The following is a 20,157-nucleotide window of genomic DNA, read 5'->3' as shown; positions in this document are numbered from 1 at the left end:
TGCTGGCAGCTGGGGGAAGGAAGGCCTACTCTTGCACGAATATTCGTGCATCAGGCCTCTAGTTTTTTTATAATAGTAAAAAAGTTGCCCTCTCCGGTTTGGCTCAATGGATAGAGTGTTGGCCTGCGGACTGAAGGGTTCCGGGTTCAATTCCAGTCAAGGGCACATTCCCAGGTTTCGGGTTCAATCCCCAGTAGGGGGCATGCAGGAGGCAGCTGATGGGTGATTCTCATCATTGATGTTTCTATCTCTCCTTTCCTCTCTGAAATCAATAAAAATATTTTTTTATAATAGTGAAAAAGTGGAAAACACCAAAGCCCAACTGCAGTAGAATAGCTAAGCAAATCATGGCCCACCTCATAAGGAATCTCCGCAGTAATTGAAAGTTAATTACAATGATTATGAGAAAGTGGGAAAGGCCGCTGATAAGACATTAACTTTTAAAAAGCCCCTGTAAACCATGATGACAATTTTGTCAAAATACAGCCATGTGTAGGGAGAATTTAAAAATGAAAATAGTTGTCAGATGGATACTAATCAGGGTAATCACTTTGTCAGTTATCTGAATGTCTAATCACTATGTTGTATACTTGAAACTAAGATATTTCCACTGTAGTTGAAAATACTTGTGTGTTTGCTTGGTGGGGTTGTTTTCCCATTTTCAAAATTATACTTGACAGTTGTTCCTTTGTTATTATAGTTAAAGAGTGGATGTGTCTGAACCCTCCCCTAGAAAACCTAGCTTAGGTCTGCCTGCCCCTTGTAACCTTTGGTAAACCATCACATACCTGTTTCATGGAGCTGTGATGAGGATGCTGTGTTATGCTTTCTCATAGCACCCTGCACCTTTCCTTCATATCATTTGATGCAGGATATGTTATTGAAATTGTAGTGTGTGCTTAATGTTCTCTACCCCCAGCCATCCCCAAGTGTTATAATCCCTTCTTCCCGAGACTTTAACCTGGTCCTGGAAGACCAGGAATCAAAAGCCTAACATCAACTTTGGAAAAATCTAAATTCATTGAGGAGGTTATACCAGGTGTGAGGGGATAAGGAGCATCTAGGAGCAATATAATAGTAAAGGAGTGTGTGCCTGCCCTCAGAGAGACTCAACCTCAAAGGAACTAATAAAAATCATCATAGCAGCCGAAACCAGTTTGGCTCAGTGGATAGAGCGTTGGCCTGCGGACTGAAAGGTAGGTCCCAGGTTCGATTCCGGTCAAGGGCATGTACCTTGGTTGCGGATACATCCCCAGTAGGGAGTGTGCAGGAGGCAGCTGATCGATGTTTCTATCTATCTCTCTCCCTTCCTCTCTGTAAAAAATCAATAAAATATATATTTTTTTAAAAATCATCATAGCAGTGTGACTAACCAAATTGCTTATTATGAACCAGATACTTTTTTAAAATATATTTTATTGATTTTTCACAGAGAGGAAGAGAGAGGGATAGAGAGTTAGAAACATCGATGATAGAGGAACATCGATCAGCTGCCTCTTGCACACCCCCCACTGGGGATGTGCCCGCAACCAAGGTACATGCCCTTGACCGGAATCGAACCTGGGACCTTTCAGTCCGCAGGCCGACGCGCTCTATCCACTGAGCTAAACCGGTTTCAGCTGAACCAGATACTTTTATGGGGGGAAATGTTGTGTGTTTATGTAACATACAGTAGTTAAGTAACTTGCTTATAGTCACCCAAGGTCTATCACCTTCTACTAACAGAGCCAGGATTCAAACCCAGGCAGGCGGGCTCTAAGAGCCAATGCCTCAACCACTATACTGGTTTGTCTCCTGTGGCCCTCAAGGGCCTGAAATGGAGCCATGATGGGTCCCAAATGGGTAAAAAGATCCCGCAAGGTTCCCCATATCTCAAGCCTGACACAAAAGCCACAGAACCCCAAGACCTTGAAGATCTATGCTGTGGTGCCAGTGGGCATCTTAATGATCAAAGTCAATCAATTATCACAGTGCAGCACCTGTTGCATAGCCTTTTCATAAGGAGCTTTGCACAATCCCAAGACCTTTGCTCAACCCCAAAGAAGAAACCCTCCCCCTATAAGGACTAAGACTGTAACCCAAACAGATGGGGAACTCAGAAATGGAACTAAGTTAATGTGAAGAGGGAAAAAAAGAAATAGATCAAGATGTCTGGGTTTAAATCGTGGCTTTGCCATTTACTGGCTATGTTACTTTGCTCTGCCTTAGTTTCTGTCATAATCTGTAAAATGGAGATGATGGTGGTCCACCCACCTTGTAGTTTGTTGTATGCAATTAAATGAGTTAGTACAGGTAAAGCACTTAGAACAGTCCCTGCACATCAGCAACTATATAAGTGTTAGCAATCGTTATTACCTGCATTTGGGTCTGAAAATTATACCAAGTGAGCTTTTATCGCCGTTTGTAATTCTACCCATATTTATATGATTATAATAATGCCTGAGGCCTCCGGTAGGCTGGAAACTCACAAGGTCATTGCACACTGAATTAGCACGGCTGACTCTAGGCTTCTCCTGTCTACAGAAGTATGCAAAATAACCTTGCTTGCCTTTAACCATAAAGAAAAATTCAGTCTGTTCTGAAGTGCATATGTGCATGTATAGGAGGGAAGTGGTCCAGCCGCAAAAAGGTGTCATTATGGGATCTACACATTGCAGTCCTTTTTTTCAGTGAGTCAAGAATTTAATCATTGAAACCAATGAAGTTTCCACGGTTAAGCTCCCAACAGTAAGATAGAGAAATATATCTAACATAATGATTTTCTAGAATTAGAGGACAGAAAGCTCTATGGGCCACTGATAACAATCATCCTAAAGACACCTGATACACCATCCTTTCCTCTGACAAAAGATTTTCAAAGTAGCTCTGCAACACTCAAAATGGTTAATTATCTGGTGGAAATGGATTTCTCCATCCTTGTGAGACTCTCAGCAGCTAGCAGGCCACTGCAGTAGTCGTTCGTTTTCGTGGTGACAAGGATGGTTGCGCCTTCCTCCATTGCTGGGAGTGGAAAGAAATGGTCAGAATCGACCTTTGGTTGGCTCTTGACACAGTCTTCACAGGTACAGTCTTCTACTGTGTACTCCAGGCTTCTGGAAAGAATTTCCTCACCGGTCCTGCTATCTTTTCTGTCATCCAGGTCAGCATTCGCCTCATTCTGGAGAGGTGATCCTGATTACACAGAAACAGAAAAGTTAACTTAAACTTCCCAGTGGGGGGTGGTGTGACAGTCTTAGCAGTACCCCTCAAGCTGAAAGCCGTGCCAGACAGATCTTACCCTACAAAACAAATGAGTATGTCCTACTCTAGAAGTCAGGAACTAACCGGCCACAGGACACAAGAGGCTCAAAGACATGCTTTAGGGCATAGAGTGTTTTTACGTGTTTGCTTACGTTGACCCACATTTAAAAATCAAGTGATTGCCCTGGCCCGTGTGGCTCAGCTGGTAGAAGTTTTGTCTGTGCACCAAGAGGTGGCAGGTTCAATTTCCCGTGTGCGGGAGGCAATCAATAGATGTTTCTCTCTCACATCAATGTCTCTCTCGCTCTCACTCTTGAATTTAAAAATAAAAGTATTTTAAAAAATCAAGTGATTTTACATACAAATCTAGACTGGCCTCAATCTTATTTTACACAAATTATCATATGTTACAACACACCAAAATCAGCCTATAGTAACACATTAGAATTCAAAGTAAAGATGCTTCTCTTTTCACATTTTGTGTCAGATTAAAAACTTTTTAATGACTCTCCATGATCACATAAGGAAGGAGTCTCCATTATACCCCCACCATATGCCTGTGAAGATGTTTTACTATTTCCCCAACCTTCCACAGTATAACTCCATCTTCCAAAACATCACACTTAGAAGTCCTTCCCCACCTGTTTCTCAAATTCCAAGCAAAACAAAAATAAAAATGAGTAAAGTATATAGGACAACCATTTACCTCTCCTTATGCACAGAAGAGTGAATAAGGTGGATGCTTTGCAGATTATGCACAAAAACGCAGAAAGAAATAGGGCAGGGGCTGCAGAGTGTTTGGGAATCAGCTCGTAAGCACAGGTGCCGCAGAAGCCGTTTTATCTTAAGGAGCCCTTAAGACCTTGAGGGTGTTAAGGAGCAATCACTTCGCAGGGAACATTCAGTCCTCTGGGACTGGTTCTCTACTGATTATAAAGATGCTGATCTTTGAGATGGTTGCTTACGTAATCCAGGAGCAACTGGTTATTCAGTTCTAACATTTTTCAGCAGTAAAATGTTCACCCAAGCAAATAACACATATTCATATTAAAAATGTGGCCACGGAGCGTGCCAAATACACTTTTCCTGACAGTAGCAGACCTGGCTAGCAGTGACATTTATAGTCAATGTGTGAATTTTGATAAAAAACATGGACGTTTCCCAAGAAAGCTGCGGTAATTCAAAAGAGTGATTTTCAAGGGAAGAACACGGGAGAAGACTGACACTGTAGAACACCTGCAAACCAGGTGTAAACACAGGAGAGAAGACAGCTCCCTTCTACCAAGAAGTGCATTTGACTTATCTGTCCTCTGACACACTCAAAAGGGCTCCAACCTAATGAAATCTTCAGTGTAAAAAAAAGAAAGAGGAACTGAAACTCGCAAAAGCCACCTCTGGGAAACAGATTTCTAAGATTGGCCACCAAACTAACCTGTGCTTTTAAATTCGTCCTTTGATGGTTCGGAGCTCATCTTCCTTAGCAAGATCATCAGCGCGAAAACGGTCAAAGACATCAGCAAGCTCAGGCCCAAACAGGTCCAGAGAATGGCATTTGTTCCTTTCACTGAGTTAAAAGCAATGTCAGAGAGAGAGAATGAACTGGTAACATCAACATCAAGTAAACATTATTTGCTATCCAATTCCCCTCATTCATCAGCATTGACTTTCCAATTCTAAATAACACTTAATTAGAAGAGTTGATAAAATACTGGGTTGCTAACAGTGCTGAATAAAATTGAGTTCAGCTCTGAATAATTACTCTATTCCTGTTGGCATTTAAATAACGGCCTCATTACCTTTCTCTTTTTGGATTCAGAAAATCTCACCACCTTCCCTGTAATGTTTATTCTTTGAACAAGCACTCAGAATAGAGAGAATACTTTACTGCACACCAACGAATAATTGTTCAGGCAGTAGTACTTACTTGTATTACAGTAACGCTGACATATGAGAGGAGGGGTATTAGAACACCGAAGGTGACACGGTTTGCAATCATTCAGCAATCTGTCAAAATATTCATTTTGGAGGCACTGCTGAGCCATCTGGAACTTGATCACAAAAAGAAACAAAGAAACCACAGAGAGAACCGCATGGAAAGACAAGTAGAATCTCTTCAAGAATTCCCCAGCAAGTGGAATGAGAGCAGCTACAACGTCCAACAACTTCGAGGAAATAAAAGAAGCTCACATCGATGGCTCTGGGCTTATAGGGGATGCCTCTCTGTACTGCGGCCAAGGATTTGAATACCAACTCTAATTCCCCTTTCGTAGTTTGAGGCTTGGGTGGGGTAAGAGATGGAGTGTCAATATCAAGGGCAAGCCGTACCTGAAACAGAAACTGCTTATTTATAGTGACAATGTCTCAGCCAGGTGACAGTTGCAAGACGTAGACAAGCCTGAGGCACCAGGCAGAAGGTTCTATAACCATGTTCGGTGCATCTGTTTATGAGCTGAGCTGTGTGACAGGCCCCAGGGAGCTAGGTAAGACAAAGTCTGTGCCCCTTAAAAACATACAGTCTAACAGAGGGGATCGAAATTCACGCATGGAACCCCAAAGCATAGTTGGAACTGATGGAATGTGAAAGAGGGAAAGGGGTATCAAGCACGCCTAGCAGGTTGTGAACCTAGGAAGAATTCCAGAATTCTGACCGAAAGAGGGAAGTCTTGGGTAAAAGCTAAACTGGCCTGAGGGTTGAAGGGAAAGATAAGTTTGGAGTATTTTTAAAAATTTTTTTCCCCTTTTTGATTTTTAGAGAGAAAGGAAGGGAGAGGGATAGAGAGAAACATCATTGATCGGCTGCCTCCTGCATGCCCACTACTGGGGATCAGGCATGTGCCGTGACTGGGAATTTAACCAAGGCCTCCTAGTTCATGGGTCGATGCTCAACCATTGAGCCACACCGGCTGGGCTAGCACCGTTTTTTTTGGTGTTGTTTTTTTTAAATGAAGGACTTGAGCCTTGAAGAGAGTTTGGACTTGGACATTGATCAAAACCTTACATTCCTCTGGGGTCCAGGCAGAAGCCTGTGTGGGGTAGCCAGGAGCTGAAAGGGCTGGCCCAGCAGGTTCCACTCCCTCAGGCTCCAGTCAAATGGGACTTTTGGAAGGCAGGTAAAGACACACAGGAAAAGCATGATTAGAGAAAGAGGAGGACAAAGATTATCCCGCCAAAACAGCCAGGCATAAAGGGAGTTTCAGGACAGGATGAGTAGTGAGGGTCAAAGTCTATGGAAAAGTCAGAGGTGAAACGCTAAGGTCATTGGTAGCCTTTGAGTGTGTCAGCGGATAGAAACCATATTGTAGATATTTAGAAAGTAGAGAGAAAGAGGAGGCCGTCACCCTAGCCGATTTGGCTCAGTGGATAGAGCGTCAGCCTTCAGACCAAAGGGTCCCGGGTTCGCTTCTGGTCAAGGGCATGTATCTAGGTTGCAGGCTCCTCCCCGGCCCAGGCCCTGGTCAAGGCTCATTCAGGAGGCAACCAATCATGTGTTTCTCTCACATTGATGTCTCTGTCTTTCCCTCTCTCTCCCACTCTCCCTAAAAATCAATGGGAAAATATCCTCGGGTGAGGATTAACAAAAAAACAAACAAACAAGAGGAGGCAGTCAATGTGGGCAATGCCAGGCAAGTCTGGTGGAAACTGGAAGAACAAAGCTTTGATAACTCTTGGAAAAGAAAGCACTGTTGGGGGGGGGGGGAGGGAGGAGTGTCAATCAGGGAAAAAGGAGACATATGTAATACTTTAAACAATAAAAAAAAATGAAAGCACTGTTGTTTTTGACAGATGTGCTTACTTAAGTGCCTGAAGTCACATGTACCAGGTACAAGGTGTTCACTGCAGTATCATTTGTATTTGCAAAAGCCTGCCCATCAATGGGGGCCTCGGAGTGGAATACTACACAGCCATCAAAAAGAATGAGACAGGAGTGTTGTTGTTTTTGTTTGTTTTTATTAATCCTCACCTGAGGATATTTTTCCCATTGAATTTTTAGAGAGTGAAAGGGAGGAAGGGAAGTGGAAAGAGAGAGAAAGAGAAACATCAACGTGAGAGAGACGTCAATTGGTTGCCTCCCTTACCCACCCCAACCGGGGCAGGGGAATGAACCTGCAGCCCAGGTAGATGCCCTTGACCTAAATTGAACCCGGGACTCTTCAGTCCACAGGTCAACACTTCAACCACTTAGCCACACCAGCCAGGGTGAGACAGATGTGTTTTGATATGAGCGACACATCACTGAGCAGAAAATGAAAGGCACTGAATAGTGTGTATAATCTGCTCTTTGTTTACAAATAAAATAGCTTGGGTTTGTATATAGAGACATAAACATAGGCTAGCTACATCTGGAAAGATACACAGCACACTGATAGTAATTGCTTCTGGCAAGAGATAGGAAGCAGCACAGGGAAAAGACTGCATTGAAAAATCTTTGGTACTATTTGAATACTTTTTTAAAATTTTTTAAGTTGATTTTTTTAGAGAAACATCAATTTGTTGTTCCACTTATTTATGCATTCATGGAACCTGAAACCTTGGCATATCAGGACAACACTCTAACCAACTGAGCTGCCTGGCCAGGACTGAATAATTATTTTTTAACTAGAGGCCCAGTGCATGATTTAATCATGCACCTGGTGCACCAGCGGGCTGGCTGTCCGCGGGTGCCCCAGGCCTTCCGAAAGCCTCCGGCGCTGCGGAGGCTTTCGAAAGGCCTTGCGCCGGAGCAGACAGCCGGCCGGGTCCCCCGCTTTGGCCTTTGATCGCAGGGGACCCGGCCGGCTGTCCGCCGGTGCCCCAGGCCTTCCGAAAGCCTCCGGCAGCCATGGCACAGACGCTGAGCTCGCGGCGCCAGTGGCACCGCGAGCTCAGCGTCCTGCTGGCCCAATCAGCTACCCTGGCCACCCTGAGTCCCGCCCCCTGCGCCTCCTGCTGGCCCAATCGTGGGCGTAGCAGAGTGATGGTAATTTACATATTACCATTTTATTATGTAGGATAATAAGGATTATTTTTTAAATAAGAATCATTTTTTTAATGGACGCAAAACTCTGGGGGGTGAGGGCATATATGGGAGTGGGGTGGGGGGGGGCAATGGCAAGATATGTACACATATAATACCTTAATAAAAAAAATTGGAAAGAAAAAAAAAAAAGAATCATTTTTTTAAAGGGTGGTGTCTTAGTCTGTTCTGACTGCTATAAATAATACCAGAGACTGGGTGGCTTAGAAATAACAGAAATGTATCTCTCACAGTTCTGGAGCCTGGAAGTCCAAGGTCAGGGTACCAGCAGATTTGGTGTCTGGTGGGAGCCCACTTCATAGCCATCTTTTCACTATAACCTCCCATGACAGAAGGGGTGGGAGATCTTTCTGGCCTCTTTTATAAGGTCATTAATCCCATTCCTAACGGCTCCACCCTCCTGACCTAACACCTACCAAAGGCCCCCACCTCCTATTACCATCACATTGGGGATTAATTTTCAACATATGAGTTGGGGGTGGGGATGAACACTCAGGCTATAGCGGGAGGGAACTTCGAGGAGGAAAGGAAGGTTTCCTAAGGCTGAAAGCACACACTAAGGAAAAAAGAATAAAGAGTAAAGATGTCACACCCTAACCGGTTTGGCTCAGTGGATAGAGCGTCGGCCTGCGGACTGAAATGTCCCAGGTTCGATTCCGGTCAAGGGCATGTACCCAGGTTATGGGCACACCCCCAGTAGGAGGTGTGCAGGAGGCAGCTGATTGATGTTTCTCTCTCATCGATGTTTTTAACTTTCTATCCCTCTCCCTTCCTCTCTGTAAAAAATCAATAAAATAATAAAATAAAAAGAGTAAAGATGTCAGACATCAACTTGGGCAGAATCTGGGACAGGGTGAGGCCTAAACACCAAAAGCACTGAAGGAAGCCTTTTCCCAGGTGCACTCACTGGGCCTTAAGAACACTGACACCCACAGAGGTTATTCTTTTTATTTATTTTTATTTTATTTTTTTATTGATTTCATAGAGGAAGGGAGAGGGGAGAGTGAGAAACATCAATGATGAGAGGAAGTCATTGACCGGCTGCCTCCTGCACACCCCACACTAGGGATCAAGCCCACAACCCGGGCATAGGTCCTGACTGGGAATCGAACCTTAACCTGGTTCATAGGTCAATGCTCGGCCACTGAGCCACACTGGCTGGACGCAGAGGTTATTCTTCATCACCTCTAGGCCGCAGGCAACCTGGAGAGACCCAGGGGTGGCTCCTTCCTCAGCGGTTACAGCAGACCCTTCTTGGCCAGTCCCTAAGCCGCTCAAATATGCAGAGTGCACTCGCAGGAACCAGGCCAAAGGCCTTTGCCTTCTCTCCCTCCTTGCCTTACCCTGTCTCCCTCAACTCTATTCTCTGTCCTGGTCATCTCAAGCTTGAACACTGAGAGCGCTGGCCTTGTAGCCACACCATTTGGAAATGGCCCAGAGAGGAATTTGGTGAAAGCCCAAAGAGGCTCCCCAGGTGACTCTGGCTCCTCCCGTCTCCAGTCTGTTGTGCAGCTTGCTCAGCTCTGTCTTTGATTTTGTGGGGCAGCCTAGTGAATCACCCAATAAAGTCCCTTTTTGGCTTAAATTAGCCAGAGTCGGTTTTGGTTGGTTGCCAACAACCCAGAAGTAAAAATAAAATCCTTAACTATGTTACCCAATTCTTAACTGATTCCTCCACTCACGCCTGAAATGTTGACAACCGACGCTGACTGGGGTAAGTGGTGCTTTCCCTTTGCACCTCGAGGTGGGGATGACATCTTAGGTTCAGCTGATTCTCCTCCATGACAGGTAAGCAGATGGGGAAACAGAGACTAGGAGGAGACAGAGATGAAGGAGCAAAAGAGGTTGGGAAATGTCCTAGTAGTCAGAACTCTTTCCATGAGATGTGACATAAAAACTTAAAGAATTTACTGGCATTGTAGCTGAAAAGTACAATGGTAAAGTCAGCTTTAGTGGCTTGAGTTACGGCCAACAGTATCCTGGTTTCTCTTGGTCACTTGGCTCAGCAATGCCATCTTCCGAGTCTTGGCTCCATCCTCAAGTCCTCCCTCACGGTCACCTGCGAGCTAGGGCACCTCCAGACCTCACATACTCTTATTTCTTCTAAACTCTATCCTGAGAAATCTCATCTGCTCTCATGGTTTTAAACACGTTAAATTCCAAACCTATGTATCCAACTCCAACCTTGCCCCTGAAATCCAGACCCACCTTCCCACTGCCTACTTGCTGTCACCACTTCAAAGACTAAGAGGTGTCTCAAACTTTATTCTTTAATTTATTTTTTTAATATATTTTTATTGATTTCAGAAAGGAAGGGAAAGGGAGAGAGAGATAGAAACATCAATGATGAGAGAGAGAATCATTGACCGGCTGCCTCCTGCACGCCCCCCCAGTGGGATCCAGCCTGAAACCGGGCATGTGCCCTGGCCGGGAATCGCACCGTGACCTCCTGGGTCACAGGTCTACGATGCTCAACCTCTGAGCCATGCCGGCCGGACTCAAACTTTATTAACGTGCATTTGGATTCTCTAAAAGGGAGAGTGTGTGCTGCCCTTCTCAAACCTACTTGGTCATAGAATTCCTTTTTTTTCAAGGTCCACCTATGAACATTTAGGAATATATGTTCCATGGAACACAATTTGGAAAAATTTTGACTACATTATTTCCATGATTCCCTCCAGTTCTCGAAGACTGTAATTTTGGGACTTAGCAGAACCACAGTAAAACAGAGGTAGCCTGGTTTTTAAAAAAATGATGTTTAAATGTTTTATGAAAGCTTGTATTCATGTAATAACATCACCAAAAGGGTGCGGGGCTTGACCTCCCTCTCCACAGAACAGAGAGGAAAGCCTCCCACGTCATCTTCAAGCTTCAGCACTCACTCACAGCTCCAAAGAAGCAAAGAGATGCTGCCTCAAATGTCCAAAGCCATTAGCATGTTCTGCAAGGAAAATTCCATCCAACTAAAAGATTCTTTTTCCAAAATTACTCAACTACAAGCAAGTTTCCACAGCAGCACGCTTTGACCTTTAGCAATTAAATCCAAACAAAAAGTACACAATTTCTTCCAAGAACTTCCAAGTAGATTTCTTTTACTCAGAAAGGGAAACCTAGGCCTGTATTAGGGTTCTCCAGGGAAACAGGATGTATATATAGAGAGAATGAGATTTATAACAAGAAATAGGTTCACACAATTTTGAAGGCTTGTGAAGTCCTCAGATCTAAGGTTGGCAAGCTGGAGAGAGAAAGTCAATGGTATAGTTCTAGTCTCAGTCTAAAGGCCGAGAACCAGGATAGACAATGGTGTATGTTCTAGTCCAAGAGCCAGCAGGCTCGAGATCCAAGAAGAGCCAGTGTTTTAGTTTGAGTCCAAAGGCAGGAAAAGACCAATGTCCCAACTCAATAGTCAGGCAAGAGGATTCATTCTTAATCAAGGGAGTGTCAACCTTTTTATTCCGTTCAGGTCTTCAACTTATTTAATGAGGCCCACCCACCTTGGGGAGGGCAATCTGCTTTATTCAGTCTAGCCATTCAAATGTTAATCTCATCCAAAACACACCCAGCATAATGTTTGGCCAACTAACGGGACAGCCCATGGCCCAGCCATGTAGACACATAAAATTAGCCATCCCAAGGCCCTTGACTACACATCCAAGCCTTGCCTTCTTTTAGTTTCCTTGAATAACCTCTGTACTACATTGTGTTATGTCCACTTAGTTACTCTGGGAATTGTGTCTCCCCGAATCTCCATCCCTGTATGGTTTCAGGAAAGAGTTGGCCAAAGAGAAACATATGTGAGACTTGGAAAACAGGTGGGAAACAGCAGCCACTATTCTCTGAAGGACAGCATTGCATGCAGTGATGGATGGTCACAAAGATGTCTCCTAGGTTCAAGTATATGCTCAACCTCCTTTGCTCCACTTCCAGCCTTTCTTCCCAACTGCTGGCCCTGCTGACCAATAGTGGCCCCAGTCCCACCACCAAATTGCTTGGTTCCTGATTCACAGAGCTACACCGTGGAAACCTGGACCATTCTTAAAGTTCCCTTCACAACCCCATGTTCCTGATCTCTCAGATCAACTGGTAGGTGACTCTTCTGGTCCTCACCTCCCCAGCTCCTCACCTTCCTAGCTCCTCCCACAATTATGGAAGGTCACCCAATCCTGACCAATACACATCTTTAATGTTGTTGTTTTGAACCTAAAGCTTAAATATTCACACAGAACTGTCCACATCCTGCTCACAGAGTGACACAAGTTTTAGATTTGGAAAAATCTGAAGCCCAGCTTCAACACAATGGATCCTGTTTGGCTTTGGGCAAGTGGCTTAACCTTCCTAAGCCTCAGTTTCCTTTTCTATAATAATGTCCTTGATAATAGTACCAACTTCCTGGGATTATTGAAAGGATTGATTTATAGAGCACATAAACTTATATGCAAATAATTTATGATCAAAGTTCCTAGCCCAGAGTAAGTGCTCAGTAAACTTTAGTGCCTGGCTGGCATGGCTCAGTGGTTGAGCATCAGCCCATGAACCAGGAGGACACGGTTGGATTCCCAGTAAAGGCACATGCTGGGGTTGCAGGCTCGATCCCCAGAGGGAGATGTGCAGGAATCAATGATTCTCTCTCATCATTGATGTTTCTATCTCTCTCTCTCTTTTCCTTTCTCCCTTCCTCTCTGAAATCAATAAAAATACCTTAAAAAAAACAAAACCCTCTAGTGATTTTGTTATTATTAACTAGAAGCTCAGAGCCAGTCAGTTTCTGGGAAGTTTGTTTGTCCATGGCTGGCTAAGGCAGTATAAGCAGAAGGAGACCCTACATAAATAGGGTCATCCCAAAACCAACGCCAGGAAAACAGCACTATGCATTAAATGTTAGAATTGCAAGGGAACATGAGGAAAGGAGGCAGTGCAAGACTGAAGGGCAGGCTGCATTTGACTTTGAGAAATGAATTAAGGCAAGGGCTTAGTACTAAGGTATCGAGTAGCAGGCAAATGCCAGAATTCTCTTTTTATAGGATGACTGATTTGTAGCACAGAGCAGGCACAGTGGCCTATAGAATACCCTTACATTTTCTCAAAGTTAAGAAATATCCAGAAATTCAAATATTGCAATACTGCATCTATAGCTAGATGCTTCAACATCATTTACTTTGGTGGTTATAGATGGTATTTATTACGACACATTATTTTGGTAATTATTACTTAGTGCTTTCTATAATACTCCAATATGTGTTTTTTTAAAAAATATCATAAGCATGCTTTTTCTCTCTAGATGCTCTCATATGTATTATGTAAAGCTCATTTCTCACATATTTTTGGGTAATTTCTTTTTAACTACTTCAGATAGTTAAAAGCAATTGGGCCCCCCATTAAAACAGAAACAGGGATTTTATGTCCTACTCAATACATGTACAAAAATATCTTCTATGAAAATGATTTGTAACCTGTAGACTTACTACCTGGGAGATGTCTTGAGATGTGAATCCCATCCTTTGGGTTATGGGGTGTGTGTTTTTTGTTTGTTTTCTCCAAATAAATCTGATCTTTAAAGTTTAAAAAGATAAAATAAATAAATAAAAGCAATTGGGTATCACCCTAGCTGGTTTGGCTCAGTGGATAGAGTGTCAGCCTGTGGACTGAAGGGTCCCAGGTTTGATACCAGTCAAGGGCACATGCCCGGGTTTGGTCTCAATCCCCAGTAAGGGGTGTGTAGGAGGCAGCCTATCAATGATTCCTTCTCATCATTGATGTTTCTATCTCTCTCGCCCTCTCCCTTCCTCTCTGAAATCAATAAAAATATATTTTTTTAAAAAAGCAATTGGGTATCGATAGTATATTTTAACAAGGAACATGGTCTATCCATAAATGGATAGAGACCCATATAATAGGAATATTATGCAGCTGATCAATGTTCTCTTTTTAAATGTATTTTTATTGATTTTAGAGAGGAAGGGAAAGGGACAGAGAGATAGAAACATCAATGATGAGAGAGAATCATCGATCAGCTGCCTCCTGCACACACCTCACTAGGGATCAAGCCCACAACCCGGCTATGTACCCTTGACCAGAATCGAACCTGGGACCCTTCAGTCCGCAGGCCAACGCTCTGTCCTCTGAGCCAAATAGGCCAGGGCTGATCAATGTTCTTTTTGAGGAATTTTTAATTTTATGAGACAAGTACAGGATTAAAAAAAAATGTGTGTATATATATTCATATATATAGCTAGATATAGATATAGATATCACACACACACTCTTTTTCTCTCTCTCATGTAAGTAAAAGATATGTATATAGGATATCCCAAAAAATGTATACACACACTTTGAATAATTATCAGGGAAGTGTTTATTAAAATACATTTCATTTTCAAAATTGAGCCATTAGCTGTTAAAGTATGTATACATTTGGGGGGGGGGGGGCACCCTGTATATAAAAGATTAGAAGGAAATTCTCATAAATACCCTCCAGCCAAAAACCACCAGGAACACGCCTGTAGTTGAACACTGACCTGGTGCACAACCATGGGGAACTGCGAGGTGCTCCGGGTCCGACTATGTGGGCCTGTGACCTGTTAGTGCCAGGCCATGTTCAACGGAACAGGTCGCACGTCTTGTACTCGACTGAGTGCTCTGCTGTTGTCATCTTGAAACTCTTAGTAATTTTTTCACAAGGGCCCTGCATTTTCATTTTGCCCGGGGCCTCACAAGTCATGAAGCATCCCAGGTGACTCCATTGGAGAAGGTTAGGAAGTTCTTATTATAGGATTTGGACTTGCATCAGGTGATTTGGGAGAAGGCTCAAGGAAATGGGCTTTGCTCTGGACTGGGTGCTGGCATAGTGTGGGGGGATAACTATGTCAGTCAAGGTTCTCCAGGGGAGCTGAGCCCATCGGAGACCAGACAGATGGATACAGACAGACAGACAGACAGGCATATTTTAAGGAACTGGCACATGCAATTGTGAGGGCTGGCAATTCTGAAATCACAGGGCAAGCCAGCAGGCTGAAAATTCTGGAAAGAGTTAATATTGCAATTTTGAGTCCAAAATCCACAGGGCAAGCCAAGCAGTCTGGAAACTCAAGTAGGGTTTCTATGTTACAGTCTTGAGGCCAAATTCCTTCTTCTCTGAGAAGCCTCAGTCTTTGCTTTTCAGGCTTCAATTGATTGGATGAGGCCCACCCACATTATGGAGGGTAATCTGCTTTATCCAGGTGCTGATTTAAATATTAGTCACATCTATAAAATACCTGCACAGCAATATCAAGAGTGTGTGACTCTGGTGATCATCGGAGCTGTTCCCAATAATACAGTTCTCTCCTGAGCTCAAGGCAGGATTGTACCTTCCTTCCATGACCCTCTTTGAAGTTACGTGTGGATGTGTAACCTGCTTTTTGGTCAAGGAAATGGGAGCAGAGGGACGTGTCTCACGTGAAGGCAGAAGCTTTCAGAACCTGTGCTTGATTCACCACATTCTTTTTCTTTCTGTCATGGTGAACGGCAATGCCCCAGATGGCAGTTCTGTGGGCCTCAGTTTCGATGGGAGGAGTATGAAGCATGGACCTGGCTGGCCCAGGAGGGACACCGGGACACCATTATGGGCTTAAGGTTTGTTTTTTCCCCCCAAAATTCATATGTTCAGGCGCCAACCCCTCCTCTCCCCCACAATGTGATGATATTTGGAGATGGGGCCTTTGGGAGGTGATTAGGTTTAGATGAGGTCAGGAGGGTGGAGGCCCCATGATGGGATTCGTGCCCATACAAGAAGAGACATCAGAGAGTTTGGGGGGACACAGTGAAGAGGCACTAGGTGCAGGGTCTTCACCAGACACCAAATCTGCTGGCACCTTGGTCTTGGACTTCCAGCCTCCAGAAATGTGAGAAATACATTTCTGTTGATTAGCTACCTAGCCTATGATATTTTGTATAACAATTTCAGACACATTGTGTGAATGAGATTTGGTTGTTGCTTGTTACTGCAGCATGACCTGGTCTATCCTGACTGATAGAGTCTAAAGCCATGGTATTAACCACTAAGCCACACTGCCTCTTCACTCCTGCTAAAAACTCCTTTATGAGAACTAAATATTAGCAAACAAGTCCTTTCTAGTGTACTGCAGTTCAAAATGAAAGAAACCTCAAAAGAACACAGAACTAACAAGAGCACAAAGGAAGAGCAAACACTAAGCCAGAAACATTGGCCCTCTGGTGTACCCATAAACTGCAGATGGTCTAGTTTCTTCTTCAACTGGAAACGGGGGGGAGGGGTCAGGCCTTGTGCTAAGGGGAGCTGGAGGAGATGAAACAGCTCCGAGCCAGGATCTAATAAAGCGCAGAGCTCAGAAGAGCTCAGAAGCCCCGCTGAGGAGCCCTGCTTTGGCAGATTCCAATGCCAACATGTGGGCCCTTCCTTCCCTCCCCAATACTCAGATCTCTGCACATCCCTCAGAAGCCTTGATTGCTCGTGGACATGAAAAGGCTAATTTGATTTGGGGCCACGTCTCAGGTCCTCTGCTCGTTTTCCATGAAGATTGCCTTTGAAGAGCAGCTCCTCTGAACTGCTTCCTCTCGGCCCTAACACCGGTGCCACATTCCGTCAGCTCTTTAGACTTTTTCAAAGTGGCTTCCTTCTGATCTCAGGGTGTTTGCTCACTGTGTCAGGGAAGTTTGCTTCCTTGTTTTTCAATTCACTGATTTCTCCCTCTGACACTTGTTGTCTCCACTCTAAACACCAACAATCACAAGACAGAGAGCATGCTGACAGCCGTGTCGGCAGCATTAGATGACCAATACTCCCATTTCGTAAGGGTTGACCTCGTGCTCACTACATACGAGGCACCGAGGTACCACAGTGAGCTTATTTCAGATGTAGTTCCTGCCCTAATGGAGTTTACAGTGTGGTGGTGGAAACGGAAGAAATAATTAATAAAGCAAGTACAGACAATTATGAAAGTGCTGTTACAGAAAAAGCATGGCGCTCAGATACAGATTGAAACAAGGTCAGTGAGTGGGGAGGGAAAAGAAACCCATTGTCAGTTGGGAGTCCACCAAGGAGCAGTCACTGCTCAGGTCATCCACAGTTTCAATGGGACAAGGAGTGCCCAGAGGCCCCCAAGTAGATCACCTGGGCTTCACAGGTACCCCTCCCTGGCCCTGCTGCACAGAAGCAGCCCTGCCTCTGCCTGCTGATCAGCACCAATTACCTCTACTGTATGGTGCTTTCCCTTTTCTCCTGCTAGCCTGGGGACAGGTGGCCCACGGGTCCTGGCACAGCTTGGACTTCAACGGGACCCTTGCTGCATCTCCAGTGGATCATTGCGAGTGATGCTAAGTGGATCATTCCTGCTTCTTTTCCTGCACTCCAGCTATTGGACCACAGAGCGGTCTCTGGTTTAATGCACGTGCTGCATCCTGGAGGATGTCAGCCCGTCGTTCAGAGCACAGCATGTCAGCTGGCTCAGCCATGCAATGCTCTACGGGACAGCTGCTCCAGATGGTACAGAATAGAACATGAGCGCCTGGCAGCATGGCTCAATGGTTGAGTGTTGACCTATGAATCAGAATATAACATGACTAGTGGTCCTGGGCCCACTCCTGGGCCTCCCTCACTGCCAAGCAGATCCCCTGGTTAAATGCTGTCATGTGGGATTCCGTGCCCACAGGTTGGGCATTCCATAAGCCTCCAGACAGTGGTGCTGACTGAGAATCTTCCATAAGGAAGGCCATGTCATATTTAGACTAAGTCAGGATAGACCTGGAGCCCTGTGAGGACCCACTGGCAGCAGGGCCATCAATCCCACTTGCCACTGTGCCATGTCAGCACGGCCAAGGGTGAACCTGAGTGGGGGCGGTGAAGGATTTAGAAAAGACAGACAAGAGAATAGAAGCTGGGTCTCAGTGGGACGCTGCCTCTCTGATGGAGAGACAGCTACCCCGCCTGCAAGCCAAGTCTTTATTTTACAGCCAGATTCCACTAGGTCCGTGGTTGGCAAACTGCGGCTCGCAAGCCACATGCGGCTCTTGGCCCCTTGAGTGTGGCTCTTCCACAAAATACCAAGGCCTGGGCGAGTCTATTTTGAAGAAGCGGCGTTAGAAGAAGTTTAAGTTTAAAAAATTTGGCTCTCAAAAGAAATTTCAATCGTTGTACTGTTGATATCTGGCTCTGTTGACTAATGAGTTTGCCGACCACTGCACTAGGTAAAGTAAGGGAGTGGTCAAGATGTTAACAATGTTCTAATCTACTCAATTACATGCACCTGAACTCTATCAAGCCCACATCACTCAGCCACGTGGGACCACAGGTTCGGACCATAATGTCAAGCTCACAATTATAGCCTTGGCTATAATTGTGCTCGGAGGGCTTTGCCCTCCAAACTGGGACTTGCACGTGGTTCTGCCACAAGAGGACTGTGCCCTCTCATTAGTCCGAGGCTTGAACCTGTAGCCACTCTCCACAGCCACAGCAGGAGATCTAAGAAGCTCATTTTCATGGCTGTACACCTTTAAGTAGGGTGGAAGGAACAAGGTGCTTCAAGACTTCCGTTCGGAGGAATTGTGTTAAGGAGGTGTTGCAGGTTGAACTGTGTCCCCCCAAAAAATATGTGGAAGTCCTAACCTCTGGGACCTGTGAATGCAGCCTGTTTGGAAATAGGGTCTTTGCAGATGTCATCAAGTTAAGATGAAGTCATACTGCATTAGGGTGGGGCACTATCAATTGGCTGGTGTCCTCATAAGAAGTGGAAACTTTGCCCTAGCTGGTTTGGCTCAGTGGATAGAGCATCAGCCTGTGGACTGAAAGATTCTGGGTTTGATTTCGGTCCAGGGTACATACCTGGTTACAGGCTCAATCCCTGGCCCTGGTCAGGGATTATGTGGGGAGGCAACCAATTGCTATGTCTCTCTCACATCAATGTTTCTCTCTCCGCCTCTCCCTCTCCCTTCCACTCTCTCTCTCAAAAAAAAAAAAAAAAAAAAAAAAGCAATGGAAAAAATCCTCTGGTGAGGATTAACAACAACAACAACAAAAGGAAATGTGCCTATACACAGACACAAGGGAGAAGCCATGTGAAGACAGAGGCAGAAACTGAAGTGATGTTCTACAACCAAGAAAGGTCAAGGACTGCTGACAACCGCCAGTAGCTAGAAGAAGCAGGAAGGATGGTCCCCTAGAGCAGTGGTGTCCCAATTTCTCCTTCAGGGACGTAAGCACAGGTGACCAAGGGTGCCTCAGCCAGTCTCTAAACAGACACTGACACGTACGACCCAAGGTACTTACTTAATATTGACCGAGCATAAATTACACAGGAGACAGACATGCAATGCACGAATCACTCACGGTTTATTTACCAGAGTCCTGGTGGTTTCCAGACCTCGGCAGGCCACCCGGGGATCCACGCCAACAGATGCACACACTGGACGTTGGACGTTGCAGCTGCGGCTCAGCGTCTTGTTTGAGGCCTCGGTTTCCAGCTCATAGTTCGGACTCAGTCCCCGGCAGAGCTTGGGCAGATGCAGGAAGGGGGGTGGAGAGTGACCGTCTGTGGGGGAGCAGAGCAGGCCTCTCTGATCTTCCTCCAGAGCGTCCTCTTTTTATGTGCCTAGATGGGCGTCTTCAGTGTGTCTTATCAGCGGGTCCCAGGAGCCTTGCATCTGGTTTTACATATGGGGAACAGATCACTTTATCTATTTTCTACATACAGGCCACTCAAAGGTATTTATCAATTTGTTTACATTACATTCCATACTTTCAGATTTTACACTTTAATATCACACTGTAATTCCACTCTTTAATACTTAGTCTATATTGTATCTTATCCTTATTACTATTACTATAACAAGTGGTCGGCAAACTCATTAGTCAACAGAGCCAAATATCAACAGTACAACGATTGAAATTTCTT

General features: G+C 44.8%; 1 protein-coding gene across 1 annotated transcript; it reads right to left on the bottom strand.

Annotated features, from left to right (window-relative positions):
* Nucleotides 1–2,674: 2,674 nt before the first annotated feature.
* TNFRSF17 (TNF receptor superfamily member 17) lies at nt 2,675–19,819 on the bottom strand. Its single transcript, XM_079785285.1, has 4 exons — nt 19,604–19,819; nt 5,165–5,288; nt 4,673–4,804; nt 2,675–3,171 (listed from the first exon to the last, which is right to left on the bottom strand). The coding sequence occupies exons 2-4, from the start codon at nt 5,280–5,282 to the stop codon at nt 2,888–2,890; spliced, it is 534 nt and encodes a 177-aa protein (XP_079641411.1). The 5' UTR covers nt 5,283–5,288; nt 19,604–19,819; the 3' UTR covers nt 2,675–2,887.
* Nucleotides 19,820–20,157: the final 338 nt, after the last annotated feature.

Source organism: Cnephaeus nilssonii, assembly GCF_951640355.1.
Source record: "Cnephaeus nilssonii genome assembly, chromosome: 2".
Lineage (NCBI taxonomy): Eukaryota > Metazoa > Chordata > Mammalia > Chiroptera > Vespertilionidae > Cnephaeus > Cnephaeus nilssonii.
This window is presented reverse-complemented; position numbering and strand designations above follow the sequence as displayed.